The sequence below is a fragment of the Rhinolophus sinicus genome, chromosome 8 (genome assembly GCF_057876585.1).
Source record: "Rhinolophus sinicus isolate RSI-liver-muscle chromosome 8, RSI-T2T, whole genome shotgun sequence".
NCBI lineage: Eukaryota > Metazoa > Chordata > Mammalia > Chiroptera > Rhinolophidae > Rhinolophus > Rhinolophus sinicus.
Window position 1 is genome coordinate 7,695,847 of NC_142508.1, and position 26,607 is coordinate 7,722,453.

General features: G+C 43.5%; 2 protein-coding genes across 2 annotated transcripts; one reads left to right on the top strand and one right to left on the bottom strand.

The window, feature by feature from the left end:
* Positions 1 to 8,858: 8,858 nt before the first annotated feature.
* Positions 8,859 to 9,893, bottom strand: OR6V1 (olfactory receptor family 6 subfamily V member 1). Its single transcript, XM_019715339.3, is given in 4 exon segments — positions 8,859 to 9,199; positions 9,202 to 9,634; positions 9,637 to 9,815; positions 9,818 to 9,893. Coding segments are annotated over 4 exon segments (1,029 nt in total).
* A 9,504-nt stretch (positions 9,894 to 19,397) lies between these two features.
* Positions 19,398 to 20,342, top strand: OR9A2 (olfactory receptor family 9 subfamily A member 2). Its single transcript, XM_019715348.3, has one exon. It carries the CDS (start codon positions 19,398 to 19,400, stop codon positions 20,340 to 20,342), a length of 945 nt encoding a protein of 314 aa, XP_019570907.3.
* The last annotated feature ends 6,265 nt before the right edge of the window (positions 20,343 to 26,607 follow it).

Here is a 26,607-nt window from a genome sequence, read left to right on the forward strand (position 1 = left end):
TTCCAGAATTACCCTGGGCATGGTTCTACTATAGCTGTAACCCTGCAGGCATAGGCAGGCAGGTAATATCCAGTCAGGTGAACTCCCATGATCTCCAGGAGACCTTGGAGAGGGGTGAAAGGAGAGGGCAGCATTCTTGTGCTCACTGCGGCAACCACCAGTCCTTGGAAGCAGAGGAATGAATGAGATGACCTCTGGCAAGTAGAGCATATGAGGAGCAGGCTGAAGGGGAGAGATGTACTGACTTAGGATTCTCTGCCCTCTGTGATGGCCACTGTTTCTGTAGTAGCACTGATGAGAACTTGAGAAAAAACTTTCTCATCGTCAAAATGTTTGAGCTCTGCTTCCTGCCTTTTCTGTGAAGGTTCACCTTCGGGCTTCCTGTATGCCAGGAAGGGAGCTCCCCCATCCCCCTAGGTAGAGAACAACAGGGGAGCTGGCCAGCTCATCTCCTAAGGGAAGTACACTTCCTCCTCCTTGGGAAAGGCACCACGTCCCTGGATGTGCAGGGTGATATCCAAGGAGGTGAGAAAGGAGAAGTAGGAAACTCTAGCTGCTCACCATATTCCCGTCTGACACGATTTATGGAAGTGTTGATAAGAGCCATTGGGCGGAGGTGGGGAATGATGTCCACGTCCATGTGACCTCATGTATTAGCGGGTCTGGGGTGCCTGCTCGAGTGTCTGCATTGGTGTTTCTAAAACACATGGGCTGTTAAGTTCCAGGACAGGCATGCTGAGCATGTGCGTCCCCACACCGTGTATCCTCTGCTTTGCCTCATTTCCATATCATAGCCCTTCAAGTCCAAGCGCAGAATAAATATCCGGCTGCTGGCCCGGGCCAAACAAATCCTCAGGCTAAGTCACTTATGACACTGGGCGCGTCCCACAGTGTTGTTTTTGGATGATTCAGGACACGTGACTTTTCAGGACAGAACACTAACCTTGTGACTTCTAGTCATGGAATTGCCGGGACAGGACTGAGTCACCCCACCAGCTATCACAACGGAAGGAGCTGTTTCTCTAAACTCCTGAGGGGGACATCCTGAGAAACATACCCCTCCTAGTACTTTTTCCAACCAGGCAAATGATCCAGGTGGAAAGATGACTCCTGTCTCTCTAATCTAATGCCCACAATGGGGCTGGAACAGAGTGAGATAGGAAGAGGCCCCTCAGTGAGCGTTGGGGGAACTGGCTCTGAACCAGAGAGGGAGAAATAGTAATACAAGCGGAGGTGAGGTGGCGGGGAGGAAGGGTGCTTTCGGTTAAGGTCAGCTGCCCTGGGATCACTGCGTAAGCCATAGAGCCAGTGTCACCACCGGCTCATGGAATCCAGAAAGTCCAGTCATTGGCTCATTCTGTATTCTATAAGCTGGAATGTTTGTTTCTGAAGGGAGGAGGTAGGTATGAGGGGATCAGCTGCGTCCTTCCTTGGAGGCAGTACTGCCTCTTTGGGGCGCTGTGCGCCAACGTCATAGAAGATCCGCTGAGTGTTGTCAGAGAGGATCTGGGTGTGTGGTGACGCTGATGACCAAAGCTGGAAGGACTGCGTTAGTCGCTGGCTCAGGAAGCCGAGCATGTCTTCTCCCACAATGCACTAGGAGCGGCGAGTCTCCACAGTTCCTGATGTGTGTGCATGATAAACTCACCTGGGGAGCCGTACCCCACACCAACTAATTATCATATATCAGAATTTCTGGGATGGTCTAAATACATCTTAGAAGTGGTTGTGATATGCAGCCAGGGTTCCGAAACACCAAAATTATGGAACCCCTCAGTCTGGAAACATCCACCCAGAATATTCAACTAGGCACCCAGGTATTGAAAGGGAAATAGAGGGCAGACTGTGTCTCCTTTGTCCATATGACATCCTGGGTTTATTGCTCACCATGTGACACTTTTACAATGTTCGGTGGACATGTCTGAGCACTGAGCTGGGCCAATCAGGAATTTGAAGGGAGACATAAAAGCAAAGGTGGATGGATGCCTGACCTGAAAGTTCAGGATAAGTTAGGGATGGTGGTCATCGAGTCTATGGTAAATAGATCAATCTACAGATTTATCAGGTAGGAGAGACACAAAGGAAGTTGATCAGGAGAGCGAAGAGGATGAAACAGCAGCAGGAGAAGCTAAAAAGTGAGAACCTCTTTCTCACTCAAACATCTGCTTCTTAAAAAATGGTTTGACTCTATCTTCTACTTGGCCCCCCAGAACGAGCTACAACCCACCCTCTGTTCACTCTTTACTCACTCTGTGCTCATACCTCTATTTATTCCTTTCCATGTTAAATGGTCTTTTTCTGTTCACTTATCTCCTCTACTCAATTTTGAGCTCCTTGAGGATAGACTTATGTCTGATTTATATTTTTCACTAGTATCTAGTGTGACTTTGGGCACATAATGGTTGCTGAATAGAAGCTTGTTAATTGAATACATTCTTAAAGCTCAGTTGGGCCTGAGATTGTTGAATTTTCTGTTTTCCCATACGCTCAGAAAAGGGTTGATAAATATAAAATCTTTCCAGAATTGGATCTTTAGCTTGCAAGTAATTTCCCCAGGTAATTTCTTATTGAAAATATCTACTAAAAACCCTTAGTAGAAAATTCTCCTCTTTTGTCTTGAAACATAATGCTTTTATAAAAAATTTAAAAGAGAACTAAGACATAAGAATAATAAGATTAGTATATTAAACCGAATTTCTTTTGTTATTTAATGACAGTATGCCTTTACAAATAATACAAATGAGCCAGTTAGCATAACTGCCCAAAACATGAGATTTTAAAATGAGAATTTAACTCTTACTATAGTGACACAGTTGTTTTTATGAACTATGACTTCAATTGCATCAGAAACTGTGTAAATACTTGACACCTGGAGTCAAAATGGGACTATATTTTGCATACCTGTCTGAGCCCCTGATGTGATACCTATGACTAACTCTGGAAGTCCATGGGTATCATATAAACTTCATATTATAGAGGGATTTTTTTTTTTTTGGGTGGGCTACCACCCTTGATTCATGACTGGATGCCTTCAAGAGAGAGTAATGGGTCCTGTGTTACAATCCATTATTGGCTAATTCAGATAGCCAGTATTGAGCCAAATTGAATCAATAAATTGAAAGTAGGTTTTTTTTATTTAAAGCTTTTTTCCTTATTAACAAAATAATGTCCTTTATCCTCATTCCTCACTCTACTCTCCTCGTCTTCCCTATCAGCAAGCAGTCACTGTGTCTATTTTCTGTATACCCTCGTATGTCCTTGCAAAACACATAATGATGTTTTGTATAGATGCTTTGATTTTATTTATTCTTTTAAATTTTTGAGACAATAATATTCATCTGACTTTGTATGAAACAGTGCAGAACGATCCCATGTACCTGTAACCTAATTTTCCCCAGTGATAACATCTTGAAAAGATAGTACAATATCACATTTCAAGACTATTATATAAATGGAATCATATAACATGGCCCCTCCAGATGCATAATTTTATTTGGGGACTGCAGCAAAAAAGATGAGAAAGTTGATGAGAAGTTTAGTCTGTAATCTGTAGTATCTGTGGCAGTGTTTCAGCTTCACTTCTTTATTATGACATCTTCCAAGTTGCTTTCCTAATTTAACCTTAAGTGATTCTTGCTTTGGCTAGGTGAAATAGCAAAGGAATATGAAATAAATTATCAAAGAATGAGAAATAATAGACAATCCAAATTTTATAAAAAGGAAAACATTTACTTAAAAAAAAAAATGTGTGTGTGTGTTTAAATTTATACCACACCTCCCCAGAGAAGAATGGGGTAAAGTTTCCCAAAATGTCTTAGGGCTAAATAAGTGCAAAACTGAATTGAAACATAGTCTTCTATTTTTTTAATACAACAGTTATAATTAAACAAATACAAAGAGCGATAAATTTAACTTAGAAAAAAATGTTCTGTGTTGAAAGTTGATGTTTTGGAAAAAGCGGATTAATAAGTAGAGAATGAGGCCAGAGATGAAACTTTCCTGGTCCTCTGCAAGGATCTTCCGTATGTGGCCAAGGGCCGATCCCTCGGGTTCTTTGTCATTCCCAATTTGATTAAAAAATCTATGGCTTTCCAAAATGGTGACTGTCATTTTCTGTGGGTAAATGGATAGGTGATGATTTTCATTTCTATCTTCAGGTAATAAGAAAAAGCACAAGTTATTTCTAAAGTAAGTTGTTTTTCTTACCACCGCTCTTATACATCTTGGCCTCAGTGTGGGTGGTTTTAGAACAATAGGGAGGAAGTAGAGAGAAGTTTCTATCTCAGAAGTTTGGGGCAAAAGAAGACCTAAATGTGAGTGACAAAGACTGCCTAAGGACTGTAAGAGGTGAAAGAGAAGGTGGGGAGGTGGGAGGCAATGATTTATGTGTGCCATGTTTCCACAAAAATAAGACCTAGCTGGACCATCAGCTCCAATGCATCTTTTGGAGCAAAAGTTAATATAAGACCCAGTATATATTATATTATATTATATTATATTATATTATATTATATTATACCCAGTCTTATATAAGATTTGTATAAGACCTGGTCTTATATTAAAATAAGAACGGGTCTTATATTAATTTTTGCTCCAAAAAACGCATTAGAGCTGATGGTCCGGCTAGGTCTTATTTTTGGGGAAACATGGTAGGTCCTTTGTGGAGGGACAAAGTAGGTGCCTGGAAAGATGTTTCTCACATAATTCTTGACTTTAGCTCCTACATGAGGACAGGTGGATGTTTTAGGGAGGGGTAGAAATTAACATGCTCTTTATGTTTATAAGACATTTGTGACTTTTGTTCACTATTGGAGTCTTTTTATCCTGCAACTTGTACTTTAATTGACTGGACCTAAGTTTCCTGAACCAAAGCTGCTATTGCCTTCAATTCTTGAACTTTCCATTCATTTTGAAGTGTATTTCCTAAGTAACGTAAACTTGTTTACCAGATAGCTACAGCCAGACACACATAATTGTGCGGTAATAAGTGTTTAGCACCATTTTGGGAAAGCATAGCTCCTCTATGGCATCTCACTGTCAGGATGTGTGATCTATGGAGGCAGTGATGCTTCCTCCATTAGAAACAGTACCACGGGCTGTTACTTAAGAGCTGAGTGAGGAGCTGCAAACACCTGCCTCTTCAGGAGGTTCTGTGGGTTGCTTGGAATGAAGAAAATTCTTAATGAGTGTTTTATTCTCATTGCAGGGTCATTTAATTTCCTGGATATCTATCAGCAACCCTATACCAGCTCCTTTATTAATTCTCACCAGTTTGTATTTTCCTGCTGATTGCATTGTCTTCTTTCCTCTCAACCTCTATAAGGTGCTTGTAACTCTTGGGTAACCTAAGTCCCTGAGTGCTACATGGAAGATCAAAGTGAAATGACGTTCGCAGTTGGAATTTTTATGATAGTGGAAAGAGACTGGCAAGGTTTTATACGTGTAGGATGTGAGGTGACGGAGGACGTTGTGAGGCAGACTTTCTAGGAGGAGGAAATGACTAAGCAGCAGTTCCAAGGAGAGAGAACCTGGCGTGATAATAAAAGGGGTAAACGATTTGCTTGAATAGGATCCAAGAGTCTGATGGTATGTGGAGCGGGATCATGGATGAGGGATCCTCTTGGATCAGGGGGTGATAAGGAGGCAGCTATAACGGAACTTCTGCCAGAGTGAGGTTTGTGAATTTGACCGGAGGACTCATAAGGAGCCCGAATCAGTTTGGAGCTGATGATACTGCGGCTAACCTAAGGTTAGGTGACGTGGAGGAAGGACATGTGACGGCCCAGCCTTGGGCTCAAACCCACCATTGTGGGTGAAGGCTCCAGGGCTGCAGTCATGCTTGTCTCACAGAAGCATAACATATTTCCTTTAAGTTCTGCCTTCAGAGTTCTTTCTTCCAGAGCTTAGACACATGTTCGTGGGAGTCTATCTTTGAGACAGATGCACTGTGCTTTTTTTTCCCCCCAAAAAAAAAATTCTTATGTAAATTTATTATGCAAACAGAAGTTCACCAAGCTTGGGATATTTGCATCACAGATATACAGGAACATACTCTGTAAACCAGATTTTCTAATGGGAAGATCGTGTAGGACTGGCGCTGTGGGTAACGGGGTGGGAGGAAGGATGAGGGAAGGCATTCCTTGGAAATCTAGGGATGGTTTGGAAAAGGTTTGGGAAGATGGCAGGAGCAGGAACAACTCTGGTGTCTGATTTCTTCTACCAGATTGAATCTGGGCTGTGCTGGGAACAGCGAAACAAAGGGTAGATGCAAACTGCCTCTTACTTTTGAAGCTAGCTCCATTCATGTGCATGTCTAAGGGAGACGTCCTGGTCGGAATTTGCTGTGTGGATAGTCACAGTGTATGGCCGTCCCCATCCAACCAGAGCTGTGAAGAAAGGGGGTGAAGGGGGGGAAATGTCCCAGGGCACACAACCTAGAGGTGTGAGTTTTGTGTTATTTATTACCAGGTAGCTTGACCTCCAATAAATATCTCTCTCTCTCCCCCCCCCCCCACCCCACAGGGCATGCTCCTATTTGTGGGCCTCTCCAAAAGTAGGCAGATACTTTTGATTCTACAGTTAAGGCCAGTGGGGAAAACAGTTTTCCATCCTGACAACTTTCTCTCCTTCACCTCCCAATGGACTAATTACTTACCCTCCTTGTAAACTTTGTGAAAAACTGAAGAACTAAATGGGAAGCAATTATCTCCTTCTGATATGCAAACACTTTCCTTCAGCTTCTCCTCCTCAAATAATCAGCACACAGATCTACTCAGATTGTCCCCCTGAGAGACGCCTTCCTGCTACGCTCATCTCTGCACGTTCCCTTCTTACAAAATTAAAAATAATCAACAGCCTAGAGCAGTCCATTGCCTGTTTTTCATAGTGTTCTCTCTGGAGTGGAACCTGACTGGTTTGGGGAGGTATTGCTTGCCTTGGGCCTCTACAGTAATCACCCCATCAAAACCAGCATCACCCAGCCATGATATTCTCAAAAAACTTGTCTGTGGTCCCTTGCTACTCAACCGGTGGTCACTGGAATCTCCTGAGAGCTTGTTAGAAATGCAGACTATCAGACGGGCACTAGACTGATGGGGGGATCACTTCATAAATTATATAAATGTCTAACCACTGCGCTATATGCCTGAAACTAATATAAAATAATATTGAATGTCAACTATAAAACAATAGTCGCGGGGATATAAAATACAGCATAGGGAATATAGTCAATAATATGACAACTATGTACAGTGCCACATGGGTAGTAGACTTACTGGGGTTGTCGCTTTGTGAGGTATATAAATGTGTAATCACTATATTGTTTTGTACACCAAATTTATTGGGGTGACATTGGTTAGTAAAATCATATAGGTTTCAAGTGTACAGTTCTGTAATATATTATCTATATATTGCATTGTGTGTCTACATAGAGCAGATAATTTTTGACGAAGGAGCCAAAAACATACAATTGAGAAAAGAAAACCTCTTTAATAAATGGTGCTGGGAAAATTGGAAAGCCACGTGCAAAAGAATGAAATTAGACTGCTCTCTGTCACCATATATCAACATTAACTCAAAATGGACCAAAGTCCTAAACATAACACCTGAAACAATAAATTGCATAGAAGAAAGCCTAAGTCCTAAACTTATGGATCTTGGGTTCCGAGAGGATTTTATAAATTTGCCCTCAAAGGCAAGGGAAGTAAAAGCAAAAATAAATGAATGGGACTGTATCCAACTAAAAAGCCTCTGCACAGCAAAAGTAACCATCAACAAAACAAAGAGGCAACCAACCGCATGGGAGAAGAGATTTGCAAACAACACCTCCGATAAGGGGCTAATATCTAAAACATGTAAAGCAGAATTATTTTGAATATCTTCATCATCTTTACATTTATTCTACAAATATTTACTCTTTGAGGTGGTGAACGGAGAATAATTAAAGAAAATAAACAAATTGGTGCAACAGCCACAGGAAGCGCCAGAGTCATTGCTCTGATGGGTAGTGGGAGGAGACCAGATTTTCGACCAGAGGCTGAAAATAGGAACCTAAAGGGACCCTCTGTTTTGGGTGAGAGGCATCTCAGCAGGAAAGAAACCAACTTTTCAGAAAGTCAGAGAGGGGGCACCTGTTAGGAAAGGGGTTAGCCTTGGGTGATACCAGAAGTCCATAGTGACAACCATGGACCCCTAAGTGAGCCAGGTCTCCAAAGCTAGACACTGTATCCGCCAATGAGTCCACAGTTCCCTGCCTTGTTTATTTCCACATAATAGACTTTTAAAAAGCTTGACATTTGTGGTAAATTAGCAGCTTTTGCTGTCTTAAAGTAAGTGGGGCTGAGAGAACTTTCTTGATGAGTGAAGTGATTGCACGGTATTGGGAAATGCAGTTTGGTAAATTAAAAGTGTATTTGCAGAAAGAATTTGGTAGAATATTTTAATTTGGGGCTGTTTTAGAAAATTCAGGATAGGTGAAAGCGAAGAGAATACCATGATTCTGAGGCTTTTTAAAATTTCAGTTGGGTGAGGGAAGGGAAGTGGAGTTGATATTTCATCCCAGAAGGACTAGGGGACCCAACAAGCTTTCAGAAATAAATGCGTGCACACACACACACACACACACACACACACACACACACACACACACACACACACACCCTGGCTGGGCATCTCCTGACCAGAGATCAGGTTGCTATACCTTGAATGGAAAACCCATGTAGTTTCTTTTATGGGAAGCCCCTCCTGGTTCCCCAGACTGTTGTTCTTGTAGCTGCCAGTGAGTATGGCGGCCTGTGAGAGCTTTGGGCCAGACAGGGTAGCACGGAGGACGCACTGTGGTTGTCACTCAGAGGAAAAACCTAAAGGAACTTGACAGTGGCCTTCCCAGCCAGCCGGCGCTCTGCCTGCTCACAGCACTGCTTGACTGAGTGTTGCCGGGTCCCTTGGGCTTGTGGTCGTGCCTTGTGGAGGTCTTTCAGCCTCTGCACCTGTCCCCGTAGCACTGCCTTGAATGTCTCATTGTGGAGGGTAAGGATAAAGGGGTTGAGACAGGGGGTGAGGACGGAGGTCACCAAGGCGACGGTCTTGTTGAGGTCCACAGAGTGTGCTTTGCCGGGCCTGCCATAGAGGAAGATGGTGCTGCCATAGGCTGTGAACAGCAGGGTGAGGTGAGACCCACGCGTGGAGAAAGCCTCCCGTGGCCGCTGGCAGAGGGCATCCGCAGCACGGCGCTCACAGTGTAGCCGCAGGAGACAAGCGTCACGAGGAAGGAGCTGAGGACAAAGGCCAGCGCCATCACCAAGTCCCAGAATTCCAGCAGGCTGGTGTTGGAGCAGAACAGCTGCAGCAGCAGTGCGTTGTCACAGAAGAAGTGGTTAATGGCATTGCCGTGTTAATAACTGAGACGGGCCCGGGAGAGGACCGTGGGTACCATGGCGAGGAACGGGCTTGCCCAGGCGGCCCCTGCCAGCCGGACGCACACAGCCCAGCTCATCAGAGTGCGGTAGCACAGTGGGTGGCAGATGGCCACAAAGCGGTCGAGGGCCATGTCTGACAGGATGAGGAAGGCGGGGGAACCCAGAGAGCAGTAGAAGTAGAACTGGGCCATGCAGCCAGTCAAGGAAATGACTCTGGGGTGGGGGCCAGCAGGTCCGAGAGCATCCTGGGCACTGTGGTCACGGTCAGCAGGACCTCCAGCAGGGAGACGTTGCCCAGGAAGAAGTACATGGGTGTGTGGAGGTGGGTGTCGGCTATGACCGCGACAATGACGACAGCGTTCCCCGTGAAGGCGAGGAGATAAAGCATGAGGAAGGGCCATAGAGCAGAGCCTGCAGCTCAGCCAAAGAGGAGAAGCCCAAGAGGACGAATTCGGAAGGGTGGCTCAGATTGGCCATGATCCAGAGGCTGGGTCCCTGCGTGGAAAGGAAACGAGAGCGATGGAGAGGATATACATACAAGGCTGGACAATTAAGTTAGTGAACTTAATTGTCCGACCTTTTCATGTATATGTGTATGTGTGTGTGTGTGTGTGTGTGTGTATATATATATATATATATATATATATATATATATATATATATATATATATATATATGGGAGAGAGAGAATCATTGACTGTGAAACAGAAACGGAGAGACTAGGACAAGAAAAGCCAAGTTGGTGATAAACTGAAGGACAGAGAGAGAAATAAAGAAATATAACAACATGGGAATGTGAAAATCACAGATAGAGTTAGGGAGTCACAGAAGTAAAATCATGGAAATTCATTGATCAGAAGAGAAAAAAAACCCAGGAGCAATAAAACACAGCAATAAAAACACAGCAATAGACACAGACATTTAGGGAGAGGGAAACAAAAGAGAAATAGAGAAGTAAGAGAGAAAGACAAAATAGGTGAGAGGGAAAACCAGAAAAAGAGAGGGAGGGGAGGGGACACGGAAAGAAAGAGCGAGAATCAGTGTAAGTCACTCAGCAGCTCTCAAGTGTTGGGCTGCGCGGTCTGTGTCATGACCCAGAGGCTGTGCACCGGGGACCCTTTTAAAGGGTCCCTTCAAGTCTTTCTGGCTGTCTGTCTGTTGAGGACCCTCACTCAGAGTTCTGAGTCAACAAATTAGCTTTCTTTAAGGAGATCCTCTGGTGTGTATTTGCAGAGAGAGAGAGCAGAAAGGACACGGGCTCACAGGGATAAACCTCAGAAACAGTGGCTGCTCTGCCAGCACTGAGGTCGTTAGCCTTCTGCCCGGTGACACTGCTTGTCGGCAGCACATCTCCCCTGCTCCTTGCCACTGCCTCGCACGCCTGATGGTTTGGGGCGTGCCCTTGGACGTGTGTTTGCACTCTGGTCTGACATTCGCTTTTATGGAATATAAATCACTCCTCTCTATTACTTCCCTGTCTGAGCCTCTGTTTGCTCAGCTATAAAATGAAGATCCTAACAGTGCTAGCTGCTAGGGCCGCTGCAAAGATGAAGTGAGTCCACTGCTTAGTACAGTGACACCACGTGCCAAGTAGTCAACAAACAGCCATCATTGTTCTCCTTATGGCTACCAATGAAGTCCCATCATCTCTCCGCCTTCTTTAGAGTCAACATGGGTGTGTGTGTGTGGGGAGAGAGAGAGAGAGAGAGAGAGAGAGAGAGAGAGAGAGAGAGAGAGAGAGAGAGAGAGAATATTTCCACAGCTTTATGCTGTTCCTTGGAATGTCAAGTCACTAAAAGGGTTCTTTAAAAAAATTTCCAATTGTCCATTAAAATCAGTACTAGAATATAAACAATTAGGAGTGGAAAGAGCAAAGCTGTATATAGATCTACTCTGGCCTTCTCTCTGGCCCCAGAAAAGCTGCGTCTGAGGCTGTGTCCTGGCCACCAGCAATGGCATTCCAATTTGAAGAAGAGGGTTTGTCCCTCCACCAGCTTTGTACCCATCCCACTGACAAACCCATCTCACTGATAAACCTGAACAGGGGGCCTGAAATCTACATGCAGCACTGGTTAAATTGAAACCCAATCCTGGAGTCTGAGCCTGGTGCGTATGCAAATCTAAGCCACTCACCTTAACCTAAGCACAGCGTCTTCTTCTGGAGCTACTCACATTAAGAAATTTATGTCTAGAGATTCCTGCCTAACGGTTCCACTCTGTGACACGAGTGACATCAGCTAGGCAGTCCATTGCCCCTGGTTTATGTATTACAGCTGGCAGAGGTGGACAGGGGCTTCTGCACAGCTAGAGTGGGGTGGCTCTGCTGGGTGAGTGGCTGCACAAGCCACAGCGTCTTCAAGCCTTACGCTGACATCTTAAAGGCTTACCCTGGGTCACCCCAAAGCCCAGAGCAGCAACACTGATGTGGGGCTGGAATGTAGGAAAGAGGCCCTTCTAGAGACCAGAGGGGGAGACCAGCGGTGTCTGTCTGTTGTCTCCCAAGGATGAGCGTTCTTGGTTCTCTCTGTCACCACGTCTCCAAGCCCTCGGTTTCTTGATGTGGTTTAGAGCTGAGCTTATGCTGGAGGCGAAACGTAGACTGCAGCAGAGTGATCTCCGTGGGAGTGATGGGAAAGCAAAGGGACCCTCAGGGGATTGTGACACTGGTGTTACTCCTTAGATTAATGAGAAGTCATCTGTTCTGAGGAAGTAGCATTTGAGGAAAAGATCTGAATGAAGGAGGGGATAGAAACCCAGATACACGTAGGCAACCGATGGCTTATGATTGGTTTCATGGCAGTACCTGCCTCCTGGCCCTTTCTTTCCTCCTAAGATTGTTGAAGAAAAATGAGACGAACAAAGCACAGAGGAGTTTCCCGACTGGACTAAGATTATAGCAGCCTGGATACATGGCCAGGGTTACATGTAGAGTTTCCTAATTAAAACACGGGCTGGGCATTTGCCCTTCTGCACCAACAGGCCATTGGGTTTGACGGAGGGCAGTTTCTACGGCCAACCCCAGAGGTAGGCCTGCGGAAGGAAGGCTTGGACCTGAAGGCTGTCTAGGCAATGCACACAGCATCTAGCACAAGGGAGTGTGGAGGGCACCTGGCAGGGAGCCTGGATATGTCTGCAAAGGTTAAGGAGAGCCTCTCCGTGAGAGTGACCGGTAGCTGACACCTGGCACTCACTGGGTAAAGTCGGGAGGGAAATGGAATGAGCACTCTCAGAAGTGAAGCAGCATGCACTAACGCCCCTGAAAACACTGGAAAGACAGCAGTGTTTCTGGACAGCATGGCGTGAAGCATGAGTAACACAAGGTGACGCTACGGAAAAGCATTTCTATTGTAGAAGTCATGCAGACCTTCCAGGACGTGGGGCTTCATTCCAAGGGCAGTGAGAAGCTTTCATCAGGGAAGAGACCGGATGTCGTCTGTGTTTGAAGATCACTCAGGCTGCTATGGGGAGAACAGTAGGAAGAGGGAAGCGAGGGCGGACATGAGCGTCAGTCAGGAGGCTTTGGTGGCAGGCAAGCTCGGATTAGTCCCTCGTTTGTAGATAGGGACTCAAAACTTGAGGTAATAGCCCTACTGTCTACTAGGTCATCAAAATGGCTGCGTCTGTCTCTGGGCCCTGATGACTTTTCCTCTCACCTGTGTCCCCAGTGTGCTGATATGGGAAAGTCAGATATAGACATGAAATGGACTCTAACTGCTCACTGTGTGATCTGGAAAGAGTCGATGCTGACAAAAAAGTTAGCTTTGCAGAGGGGTTCCATGACAAAGTAAGGAGTGGAGAGCCTCAGCAGGAGGCTGAGAGGCTCGCTGCACCATTAAGACTTAAGGCCTAGCTGCATTTCTGCTCCTTGCTCCCTCACGTTGGGCAAGGTCGAGATGAAAACAAATGAGACAGCATGCACATCAGTGCCCCAATACTGCAGATGAGAAAACCAAAGGCAGAGCGTGAAATCTCACACTGAATATCACACGGCTAAGAAGGAGGAAATGGACTGAACCTTCAGGTTCCCAATTCCAGTGTCGATGGCTCATCCATTATCTTACACTCTCTTGAGTTCCTTTCACTTTCCCCAAAGATGGACACTTTAAAACTACACTCTAATGTTATAAACTCTACCGGTCGGAGGTATGTGTCTTCCTTTTTAGTTTCTAGTTCCTTAAGAGGTGTTCGCAGAAAGTTACTCAAACAGTTGATAGGACTTGGCCAAAGAGACATTGGGGAAAGGTCTGGGAGCTACTTGTCGCAATCTGACACCCTTTAGGGTACTTAAGCCGTCTTCTCCTGCGTTCTTTTTAGTTCCCCATCCCTACAACCATCCCAAGCCAGATTCTGCTTATCTCACTTTGTCTACTTCTTCTAACACCTTCTGATCCAGTTCACATGACTTGACCTCATTTCCCTTTTTATCTAGCCCCCAATGATGGACTATATCCTGTTACATATTTAGAATTTATATATATTTTTTAATTTTCAACTTTATTAAGATTAATTTACATACAATAAATGCAGTCATTTTAAGTGTAAGTTGCAATGTGTTTTAACAAATTTATACACACACCTAATCACTACTACAACCAAATTACAACACTTGTTCATCCCCCAAAAGGTTTGTTTGTGTTCCTTCAATCAATCTCCATCCCCAACTCCAGCCTCGGGCAACTTTCTGTTACAGTAGAATAGATTTTTCATTTCTTGAGTTTATTAATGGAATTAACAAAGTATTGACATCATGTCTGGATTCTTTTGCTTAATATAACCTTGTAGAGACCTATTCATGGCGATGCTTTCATCAATAGTTCATTTCCTTTTCATGGCTGAGTAGTATTCCACTCTATGGATATTCTACCATTTATTTATCTATTCACCTATTGATTGTCATTTGGGTGGTTGTAGTTTATTGTGAATAAAACTGCATCAACATTCATAAACACGTCTTTGTGTGGATATATGTTTTCATTTATCTTGGGAAAATACCTAAGAGTGGAATTGAATTGCAGGTTTGTAAGTTAAGTGTATGTTTAACTATTGTTTATACCATTGTATATTCCTACCAGCAATGTATGAGGATTCCAGTTGTTCCACATCTTTACCAAACTTAATGTGGTTAAAATCAATTGAAGATATATGTTTGGGTCTGTATTTGAACTTTCTATTCTATTTCATTGGTCTATAGGTCCATTGATCTACGTGATAATATATCAATAACATGCTGTCTTGATTACTGTATCTTCATAGTAAGTCTTTAAATTAGGTATTGTGAGTTTCCCAGCTTTGTTCTTTTTAAAAACTATTTTGGCTATTCTCAGTCTTTCACATTTGCATAGAAATCTTAGAGTCAGCTTTTAAAGTTAACAAAAACTTCCAGGGATTTTGATTGAATTTGTATTGAATCTATAGGATAATTTGGAAAGAATTGACGTTCTAACAAAATGGAGTCTTATGATTAATGAAAATATAATATTTCTTCATCTATGTAGGTCTTTAGGTTCTCTCAGCAATGTTTTATAGTTTGAAGCGTATAAGTCTTGCACATAGTTTGTTAAATACATCCCTTAGCTTTTCATGTTTTTGAATTTTATTATAAATTATCTATTTTATTTCTATTTCCAATGTTCATTGCTAGCATATAGCAATACAATACATTTTTGTATATTGAGGTTTTGTCCTGTGACCTTGAAAATCACTTAGTTCTTGTAGCTTTTTATGTGGACTTCTTAGTATTTTCTATATGTAGGATTGTGTATCTGCAAAGGAATATTGTAGTTTTTATTTCCTGACTGTATGCTTTTAATTTTATTTCTTTTATTGCATTAACTAGGACAATGTTGTATAGAAGTGGTGAGAACTGCTATCCTTGCCTTGTTCCCTATCTTAGAGGGAAAGATTCAATCTTTCAGATTAGATTTTTAGCACCAGGATTTTTGGTAGATGTTATTTATCAGTTTGAGGAAGATCACTTTAGTTCCTGGTTTGATCAGAGGTTTTAATCAACAGATGTTGATTTTTGTCAAATGCGTTTTCTTCCTTTATTAGAGTGATAATGTGGTTTTTCTCTTTAAATCTGTTAACATAGTGGATTGTATTGATTAATCTCCTAATGTTAAACCAACTTTGCACTTCTGGAATAAAATTCTTACTTGTAATGGCATATTATTCTCTTTACATATTGCTGGGTTTGATTTCTATTACTTGATCAAAGATTTTTGGGTCTATGTTCATGAGGAATATTCGTTCTTAGGTTTATTTTCTAGTGATATCTTTGGTATTAAAATAATTTTGAACTTTTAAGGTCAATTAGACACTGTTCCAATTTTCTAGAAGATTTTGGGTAGGATGGATATTATTTCTTCCTTATATATTTGATAGAATGCCCCAGTAAAGCCATCTGAACCTGTAGTTTCCTGCTTGGGAAGGTTTTTAATTATGGATCAATTTATTTGACATATTTAGGATTTCAGTTCAATTTTTTTAAGTTAGTTTTGGTAATTTTTATTTTTAAAAAGATTTTCCATTTTGTCAGGGTTTTCAATTGATTTTTAAGGTATCTTATTTTTGTTGTCTTCAATTTAAAATTAAAATACAATTTTGATTATATCTTTGGTAGTGGATCAGGTAGGTAATCAATGGTGCTTTAGTCATATAGTTTTAGAGGTTGTGTAAATCAATCCAAAATCTTTGGAGTATAAAATAGTTCCAATAAAAAGTTATAGCTACAATATATCTACCTTTCGACCTAGAAATTCTAACTCTAAGGATTTATTTCAGAAATATAAATGTGTATGGACGTATAAATTTCGAATAATATTTATAGCATTATTTTTCATAACAAAAATGGAAACAACAAAAATTGATCAATAGAGGACTAGCTGATAAAGAATGGGGCATCCACTATACAAAGAAAGAAGTAGGGCAATATGTATTGATATGGGAGTCTCTTTTATATATTGTTAAGTGAGAGAGAAAAGTTTGTAAAACTGATTTTCACAGTACTTTATTGAAAAAAATTGCAGATACATGCTTAGGAAATTCATCTATGATTTTATGGCAATCTGATTGGGTTTAGGTAATTTGAGGAACTGGAAGGAAGACTATTCCTAATTTAGACCCTTCTACGCCAATTGACAGTCTCAGATTTAACAGGTATACTTGAAATCCAAATCCAGGTCAATATTTTGCCACACACCTTTTCTGTTTCCATCCAAGTACCAAGCCGATTTCCAGTGTACATTTTGTCAGTTGTTCCAGGTTGTAAATATAACTGCCTATGTTAGGATGTCCTTATGCATTCCCCGCTTTGAAGCGCCCAGCTGGTAGTCAGGGAGATGCCATAGAAATAAATGGTTGGAAGAATCTTGCTTGAATGCATGTAAATGCACGTATGTTCAGAAGAGTGAGCATACCAGCAAGTGGAGTTAGATTTCGGGGTAGAACCTCTCCACAGGGTTAGGGCGGGAGCCTCTGTAAAATGAAGGAAGGACAAATCAGGCTTTGCAGGGGATTTTGGTGAAGTTAAGGCTTTGACAGAGACCAATATGCAGGCTTTTTGGATATCAGTATATTCTAGAGGTCAACTGTGGTGTCCTTTATTGAGAGGAGGGGCTGATTTTTGACTCGGAATAGCTAAGAGAATCCAGGGAGCACCTTGGATGAAGGGGAGGAGGGCTGATCTGCTTAGCGTTTGAGACACCTTCCAGAAACCTAGACTTGGGGCCTTTGGAGAAGGCAGCCCTGTCAAGGAGAAGCCTCTGATTGGTGAGGTGTCATGTTTTCCCATTAAACAAAAACTTGAAGAAGTTCTGAGAGTTAATAGGTCAAAAATAGGAACAACTAAAAGTTTGTTCTGCTCTCCCCAGACTGATTGCTTGGGGATGCATTAACCAGGGCTAATTAAGAACAGGTATCTCAGTGACGAAGTCCCCTTGGGAAGGAGGGAAGCAGGAGGGAAGGAGAGAGAGAGAGAGAGACAGACCCTCAGCTCTCCACAACACTGTTATTTTGGGGCTTTTCCCTCCGCTCCTCCCTGAGGACAGTTTCCTTTTTCATCCTGAGTGGAGACAGCAGCAAGTTGCACGAGCCTCTGTGCATGGCTCAGCAGGAGCCAGACATGAGTTAGCCTTGGCCGTGCCCTGGAGAGCATTGGAAGGGGTGTGAAACGCTTCCATAGGGTGAGTGTCTTCTCAGATTTCTCCTCTATGAAGGGAAGAGTAAAGAGAGCATGGGGATGGAAGGTTCTGGGCCTGGCTGCTGTCTAGAACAAGGGTACCTGGAGCCTGCAGAGTGGGCCAGGGGAGCTGCAGAGCAGACGGGTTCATCTCCACGTCCCCCCTGCTCAGCACAGAGCAGATCCAGTTCTTCTCGGACCCGATGCTTGGGGCAGACATAGCTCCTGACGTCCGTCACGCTCCTTCTCTCTCTAGCTTTTCTTCATCTCGTGCTGGTTATGGAGAGATTGTGCAAAAGCAGACCACTGAGCTCGCCTAAGAGTTCTGTTCTTGAAGCCTGTTTGCCCAAGCAGTAAAGGAGCCACCGAGATACTAGGGAGGTTGCAACAGGAAGGGACGGGAGGAAGGGAAAACGGTAATGTGAGGCAGGACAGGACACCAAGAAGGGAGGGATTAAGGGGATAGGGCCTCATTAGCCCTGGCCAGGACCAAGTACTATTTAGTCATGTCTTTTGTCCATTTGTTCATCATCTACAAAAAATTTTCAGCACTACTTATTTGGCTCAAGAATAGCTATCTGTCTATCTCACATATTGTGATATATTTGGCTCAAGAATATCACATATGTATATACCATATATAATATATATCGTTATACTATTTATATATGACGTGCTCTTGCCCTCATGGAATTATATTCTAATGTCATAGATGAACAATGAATAAATTAAATTTTCTGTCCCTCTTCCTGGCTTTATTTTTCCTATGGCGTGATTAATAAACTAACATCTTATGTATCTTACTTACTTGTTTTGTTCTTGTGTAGCCTCTACCCCCTACATGTATATAAGTTCCACAGGGCAAAGACTTATTATTTCTCTGTTCACTGCTGCATTTGTTTCACGTTAAATGAAAGAATGAAACAAACGATTAAATACATAACGTCATATCAGGTAATAACAATTGCTACGAAGAAAACCAGAGTCCGAGATTGATCACGCCCTTCCTGTTTTGGGGAGGGGAATTGGACAGAGTCCTCTGAGGAGACGACGATTGAGTAATGGGATGGATGAAGCGAGGGATCCAGATCCAGGCATCCTAAGAAGCTGACGCCTTTGGATCTATTTTTGTCAGTGCCAGGTGCCATCTTTCATTCCTCCCAAGACTTTGGAAAGAAAATGGAACTAGAGAAGAATGAATCAGCTCTGGGAAGTTTTCCCAAGTTCCGGAGTTCCCATTTGGAAATCTTGATGCTCTGTAATGTGGAAGTTTTAAGGTCTGGGGAAAAGCACAGATGTTGCTCTGAGACCCGCTGCCTCTTTTCTGCTGGCCCTAAGGTGGAACCATACGGTACCAGTAGGGATGAGGGCTGGGGTTCAAAGTTCTGTGCTTTGAACATCATCTGGAATGATGCCATTAGGTCATCTGATACAGTTAACCTAAGAGGAAGTAGGATAGTCTCAGCACCCTTAGGAGCTGAGTGATTCAGCTTCAAAACTAAGCAGTTTAAAACATCTTAGCCTCTGTCCCCTGGGAGAAGGCACATCCAGTGGGGAAAAAAGACAAGGAAGGATTTCTTGCCTCCAATAGAGAAGAAGGTGTGTTCACCCAGTGCAGCCAGGTAGCTTTGAGGTTTGGCCTTGTAGGGCGCATTGTAGTAGGGCCTCTCACCTGATCGTCAGGTAGAAAATCATTCCTCATCCTAATCTGTCTTCCTTCTGTCTTGAGAGCAGGACCACGTGGAGCAGTGTGGCCTCTCTTTTGATATCTATGTTGCACCAGGAGCGGAAACGAGGACTAAATGATGAGCAATCACTCGAGTGCCACTGAGTTCTGCCTTCTAGGCTTTGCTGGGTCCCAAGAACTACATCACATTCTTTTCGCCATCTTCTTCTTCTTCTACTCAGTGACACTAGTGGGAAACTCGGTCATCATTGTGGTCGTCTCTGTCGACAAACAGCTACAGTCGCCCATGTATTTCTTCCTCGGGCATCTCTCTGCCTTGGAGATTCTGGTCACATCCATTATCGTCCCCGTCATGCTTGGGGGCTTGCTGCTCCCCGGGATGCAGACAATATCTCTGGCAGCATGTGTCACCCAGCTCTTCCTGTACCTCGCTGTGGGGACCACAGAGTTTGCATTGCTGGGAGCGATGGCTGTGGACCGTTACGTGGCAGTCTGTAACCCTCTGAGGTACAATGTCATTATGAACAGCTGCACCTGCAATGTTGTGGTAATTGTGTCCTGGGTGTTTGGGTTCCTTTCTGAAATCTGGCCAGTCTACGCCACATTTCAGCTTACCTTCTGCAAATCAAATGTGTTAGACCATTTTTACTGTGACCGAGGGCAACTGTTGAAACTATCCTGTGATGACACTCTTTTCACAGAGTTCATTCTTTTTCTAATGGCCATTTTCATAATCTTGGGTTCTCTGGCACCAACAGTGGTCTCCTACACCTACATCATCTCCACCATCCTCAAGATTCCCTCAGCCTCTGGCCGGAGGAAAGCCTTCTCCACCTGTGCTTCCCACTTCACCTTTGTCGTGATTGGCTATGGCACCTGCTTGTTCCTCTACGTGAAACCCAAGCAAACGCAGGCAGCCGAGTACAATAAGGTAGCTTCCCTGCTGATTTCCGTGTTAACCCCTTTCCTGAACCCTTTCATCTTCACTCTCCGGAATGACAAAGTCAAACAGGCCCTCCGAGATACTGTGAAACGCTGCTGTCAACTCCTGGAGGATTAACTCTTCTCTGGATCAGTTTTAGGTGGTATGACCCCTACTATGGATTATTCAGTAACCTAGGAAACCCTAACTACTCCGTCACCATTATCATCCTTACCAAAGTCAAATCGTGGGTACCACGCTGGATCGTGCCATAGAAGTAGTCAAGGCAGGTAAAAGGAAACCCACCCTCTGCCCGCTAGAATCTCATTGCCTCAGTTTCTGCTTCCTTCCACTGATGAACGCAAGGAAGCATATCCTTGTGGTGTGGGGGAGCTGGAGAAAGGAGATGCACACTTTTTTGTAAAGTTCTATTAGCCCAATTAAGTTGCTTAGAATCCATTTCTGAAAATGTATTTTCTGGGGGAGGTAGGAAGTGGGGGCGGAGGTGAGGTGAGCTAGTTGGCATGATCAGAGTGCAAAGGGAGAGATGCTCACTTTTTTTCTTCAGCAACTGTTGCTAGGTCTTTTTCTCTATTTTTGTGCGATTTCTTGACAAGATGGCTATGTAGATTTTAAATATCCCGTGGTTTTCTTTTCCCCTGATTGTGTATCATATTATTGTGGCCCCACTGCTCTTGCAAAGTAAAAATAGTGTTTATACTTTGCCACAGAACCAATCTAGAGTAGTGAAATGGAGATTGGAATGCTTCCCCTTCTGCAAATGTTGGTGGCATAAAAAAGATGACAATATTTGGGAATAGTAATGGGAAAAAATTTATTTTGCTAAACTTCAGGGTATTTCTTAAACCTCTTACTTTGGTGGCATGTGTGGGATAGAGAAAATAAATGACAAATTCTAGAGAGAGCGTTCTGTATTTTACAGCTGTTTAAAGCCACTGTTTCTGTTCAGACTGTTCGTGATGCCTTTGGATTCTTTGTCTCCCAAATCCACGTGTCTCAGTACCTTTCCTTAGATCTACTCTGGGAGGAGAATTGAGAAAACCAGAGGCTGTCTATCCTCTCAACTCCCAAGTCCATGGCCATTCGACAGTGCACTTGTAGGAATTTCACATAATGTGGGAGGGAAGGCTTTGAAGAAAGGTGTCTACTTCAATGGTAGCACTCAGTACAGCCTGCCAGCGCTGAAGTGGGCGCGTACTTGAGCTGCCCAGCGGTGGGTTGATGGGACCACTTAGGATTCCAAAGAGGACTGTGTGGGGATGGCTTCCCATCTGGTGAGGAGAGGCAAGACCACCACATATGATTGAGTGGCTTGCACCGCATACAGGCACCAGATGAGGGGGGTGAGTCCTGCCCAGGGCCTTAGGTCCCACCCAGGCTCTGCTAGCTGACCAACAAGCCTTTGCGGGACTCTGTTGGCCTGAGAAAGGGTCCAGGACTGACCAAAAGGACTCCCAGCTCCCAAAGCTCATTTCACGAGGTCTTTTCTCACTAGAGGAACACCATTTTTGTAATCCTAACCCAGAGAGGATACCTTTTTGGAATTTTCACAAAGGCTGTGTAGGCCCTAAGTTGTCCCTGGGCAGGTGAAGGTAAATTAGGAGGACAGAGGAGAGAGGCCCACTGGCTTCATGGACAGTTTGTTCAGTTCTTCAGCCTGTTGTCACTCTGTCTTGCCCTTTGTTCATCCACCAACTTTCTTGTTTCGCTTTCCTCTCTCCCGTTGTTCTCCGGTTCTCCTGTGTTTCTCTCTTTCTTCCCCTTCACCCCACTTGACCATGAATCGAGGCTGTGGTCTCCCACTGCTAACGCATCCCTCTTCCTCCTGTCTTCCATTTTCCTCCCGTACCTCCAGGGATGCAGTATTCCAGACTGCCTCTCTGAAGGTCCTCGTCATTTTGCTTATTTCCTCAGATGAATCAAATTCCTGGTCAAGGGACTAGTGATGGGACATCACATATCGCTTGGGTTTCAAAGCCCAGGTTTTTCTGTTTGGCCTTTGATTCTGAATGAAGGAAGGTTACTATCTGTATTAGTCTGCTTGGGCTGCCGTAACAAAACACAGTAGACTGGAGGGCTTAAACAACAGACATTTATTTCTCACAGTTACGAGGTCTGGGAAGTTCAAGATCAAGTTTATGGTCAACTGAGTTTCTGATGAGGGTTCTCTTTGTGGCTTGTAGGGGGCCACCTTCTCTCTGTTCTCTCACATGACCTGGCCTTGGTCTGTGTGTGTGTGTGTGTGTGTGTGTGTATGTGTGTGTGTGTGTGTGTGTGTGTGTATGTATATATATATATATATATATATATATATATATATATATATATAGAGAGAGAGAGAGAGAGAGAGAGAGAGAGAGAGAGAGAGAGAGAGGCAGCTCTGGTGTCTCTTCTAACAAGGACACCAATCTTATCCACCAAGGGCCCCACCTGTATGACCTCATTTAAACTTAATTACTTCCAGAAGGATCCCCATCTCCAATATAGCTGCACTGGGGTTCAGGGCTCAACATCTGAATTTTAAGGGGATAGAAACATTCAGTCCATAACACTGTCCCTCTGCCCCCGCCCTGCAACCAGAACGCCCACTTTGTCTTCACACAGGGAGCTGGAAGACACACTAGGGGCTCTAATTTCCCAGGCTGCAGGTGTCTCCTGCATAACTGAAGTGAGATTCTTACACACACAGCCTGTAATATACATGTACCATGAAGCCTCGTGGCTTCTTGCTCTCTTTTTCTCTCTGCTCCTCATAACTGAGCGTAGACATAACCAATACAGATATCTAAAAAAAACCCAACTAATTATAGACCTTGATTTGAACTTCTTATTCACATGTAATTACCACACTGAAAGATAAGTCTTATGTATGCTTTCAGATATGCCAATTGACTGTGTTGCAGTTTTTACTTAAACATTGGCCTCTGTTAACATATGCTTTGTATTCTTAGTCATATGCTCATAGTAAAAACAAAAACAAAATGAGAGAGAATACTACTTCCAAGCAGGAAAGTTTTTAATGGTCTTTTTCTGGAAAAGTTCCTTGGTAAAAGTAAAAGGCTTGCCCAGATAGTATCTGTTACATATCCCCGACAAGACAGCCACTTTATCTGTTTATTTTCTACTGGGGAGGAAGGGCTTTGAGGAAAGGAGGTTACTTTTTCCTCTATATCCACACTTAATGACACATAAATATTGACATATATGATGCAAATTAAAATGTTAAATGTTGTTTTATGCTGTTTTTTATTAGGAGATAAGGACTAAGAAGGGAGTGGTATATAATTAAAACTCCGATGTCTTCTGGATATCACCATATATATTTATTTCTTTGTGCCTAATTGAAGTATTACAATGTATTATTAATATGGATATAATTCTCAAAACTGAACAGAAATATAATTTGAGAGAGCTCACAGTGGAGGGGCGGGGCGGTGAGCAGCGTGTTGTAATTGGGTCCCCCATAGCGTGACGTGGCCGCCCAGAGGGGAGCCTCTGACTCGGCCAGGACGGGGTGAAATAAAGGAAAGCGTCTCAGAATCAATTGTGTTTGATTTCATGTTCAAAAGAAGTGAGTGTGATCAGCTAGAAAGTGGGGAATCCCCTGAGTTCTTCAGCTCATTTTCAGCTGGGATCTGGCTTCCTTCAAGGTTAATCTCTTGGCATGTATTACTAGTCATGTTAAATAGACATTTCATAGAAGATGCAGCTTCTGTGAAACTCAACCAACCATGAGAACACTCAGGAAGCTATCTTACAAGCAGGAACTTCCCCCTCAGGAGTTTGGGTTCTAGAAATAACTGGCTTCTGCCAGATTATTGTATTTCTCTCACACAGATGAACCATCTTCCTGAAGGCTCCCAGAATACTCAAAAATTTGAACAGAAAACTGCTCTGGTTAGAGGAGCTGCAAGTACAGAAGAATAGCTTTCTCAACAGCCCAATTCTTTCCCCTGAATTCCATCTTACCTTTGCAAGATGATTAGTGGGAAAACATGAAATATGTAACCAGACTTAGGCTCAAGTCTCTGCTGTTCCAGCTCTGAGTTGTGACCCAAGGCCCGATAGCCAACCTTTCTGAGTATTTTAGGGTTGACCTTTTAGGAAGCTGGAGAAAATTAAAGATACAGTCTTTAAAGGAGCAGGTAGATACCAGATTCTCAATAAATGTCAGAGGTAGAATCGCTGTCTGAGATCATTTACACTTTCCTTTGACCTAAATCTTTGTCTAAATTCATGTGGTTCGTCAGCGTCCATGCTAAAAATTAAACGTGGGTGTGTTGAATTAAGGCAAAGGTGAACTGGGGGCAAAAAGTGCAAGGAAAAGAACATATATACTTATTAGGCAAGTTCCTGGGAATAAACGCTGTAAAGTGATTCGGTTGATTAGGGGACCAGCAGAAATTGGGAAAGATTTATGGTCAAATTCTGGAAAGAATATTCCAGGAAGCAGAAGTGTAGCTATTATAAAAATGGAAGAGAGAAAAACATCGATGAATGATCATAGATGGAGGGGTCTGTTGGTCAGTCCGTGGACAGGACTGTAGACTCATAGAAAGATGGGCGTACTCTCGGTGCAGGCCAGATGTGATGGGCGCAGGGGGCTGGGGAAGGATGGGCCCACAGCTCAGAGACAGGTCTGCCTGACAAGCGTGGTGACAGTTGTTCTGTTTCTTCATGATCAGGAAGCCCAAAGGCCATGTTAAGAGAACAGAGAACCAGGTCAAAGGAGTTGCTGCCATGATTTGGGGCCTCTTAAGGGAAGGAAGTGGTTTGATGGTGGGTGATGCTTCCAGAATCTTGAGTGTGAGAGAGGGAGACAAATGGTAAGCTGTCTGGATAGACCTCGTTGACTTACAGTATAAACTATCCAAGTAAATACATCGGAAGAAGTTGACATGCAAGAGTAAGGTGTTAGAAGTTCAGAGCGATCAAAAGACAAAGAAAACTAGAAAAATGTCTGTGTCTAGTGATACGATATATTGGGCAATCTCCTATATCTATGTGGATTGTAATTATAATTCTTTCCCTTGAGTTAAAATGCAACTATTAAGTGTTGGTGTCAATTTGAATAGGAAACTGGAGAAAGGAGACCGATGGAGAGAGACTAGACAGTGAATACATACCAACATAATTTAGGACCGTGAAACGCGTACAGGCAGAGAGAGGAGAACTTGATGAACAAGTGAAGAGGAAGCGCTTAATATTAGAAGAGATGCTTCTGGTTAGAACATAACTAGAGTAAGTTGAAGACGCCAAGGGAAAGCTCATGGAGGCAGGCTTGGGAGAGAGGAGCAACGGCTGGGGCTCATGAAGATGCAGAGTCTGTGCAGACACCATCCAGGGACGACTAGCTCAGCTGGCTGACAATAGGCCAGAAAACCCGCGGTCCAGTAGGAAATAACAGAGATGTCTCTAACTATTAGATACAACAAACCTTCTTAAGAGTGAAACTTGCCGTTGACCAATAAATACCACCATTACTCACCACATACCTCCAGCCTTCACGCTGCTGACACTGCATACAGTCTTTCTAAGCTCACAATAACCTCGCTAACAAAAGGTGTCCATTTGACAGACGAAGAGTATGAGGCCCACAGAGGTTAAGAAACACAGCTTGGAAAGGACAGAAGTTATATTTGAACTTGAGTCTGTCTGATGCCAACCGCCACCCCCCCACGTGCCCCCCCCCATTGCTATGGCGAGGTACTCACCAGTGCGTGGCCTCACCAAGCATTGCCATTCACTGCCTGGGCAAAGGGCTGTGTTTAAATGAGTATGGTTGATAAATGACATGCCCATCCACGGAGAAACATTGCTGGCGTTGCATTGCATGAATTTTCTGAACCCAAACGATCCGTTTTATAACTTTTAGTGTCAGTAGGGGGTTTTCATAATTTGTTCCCATTTAATGGGAATCCTGCGACTGAAGGCTGGTAGCCACCCCCACGTCGCCTCTCCCAAGCCAGCCACGTCCCGTGTCATAGTTGCCCAGGTTGTGTGTAACCTGCAGACGAAGAACACACACACAGTGTGCGCCCCCAATCCCTCCCTCATGCGGTGTGTCTTATACATGTGTGTGAACGTGAGGTGCATTGAATGAGGCGAGGGAAGGCAAATGGCCTGAGCCTGGCGCCCTTAGCTAGAATCTGACTGCTGGTAACCACTGCGAGCGGAGGCGAGATTAGAAAGCTTTTGCTGGAGAGATAGTTCCTGCTTAATTATAAGCATCCTCATTACGTGTATCTCATTTTCCCAACATAATTAATAAACAATTGTTGTTACCGCCTACCCCCTAAGAACCAGAACCATCAGAGACCACGATTTCCAAGTCCCGCAGGAGTGTGACCTTCTCAGAAGTGTGCATGTACCCCCACCTAGT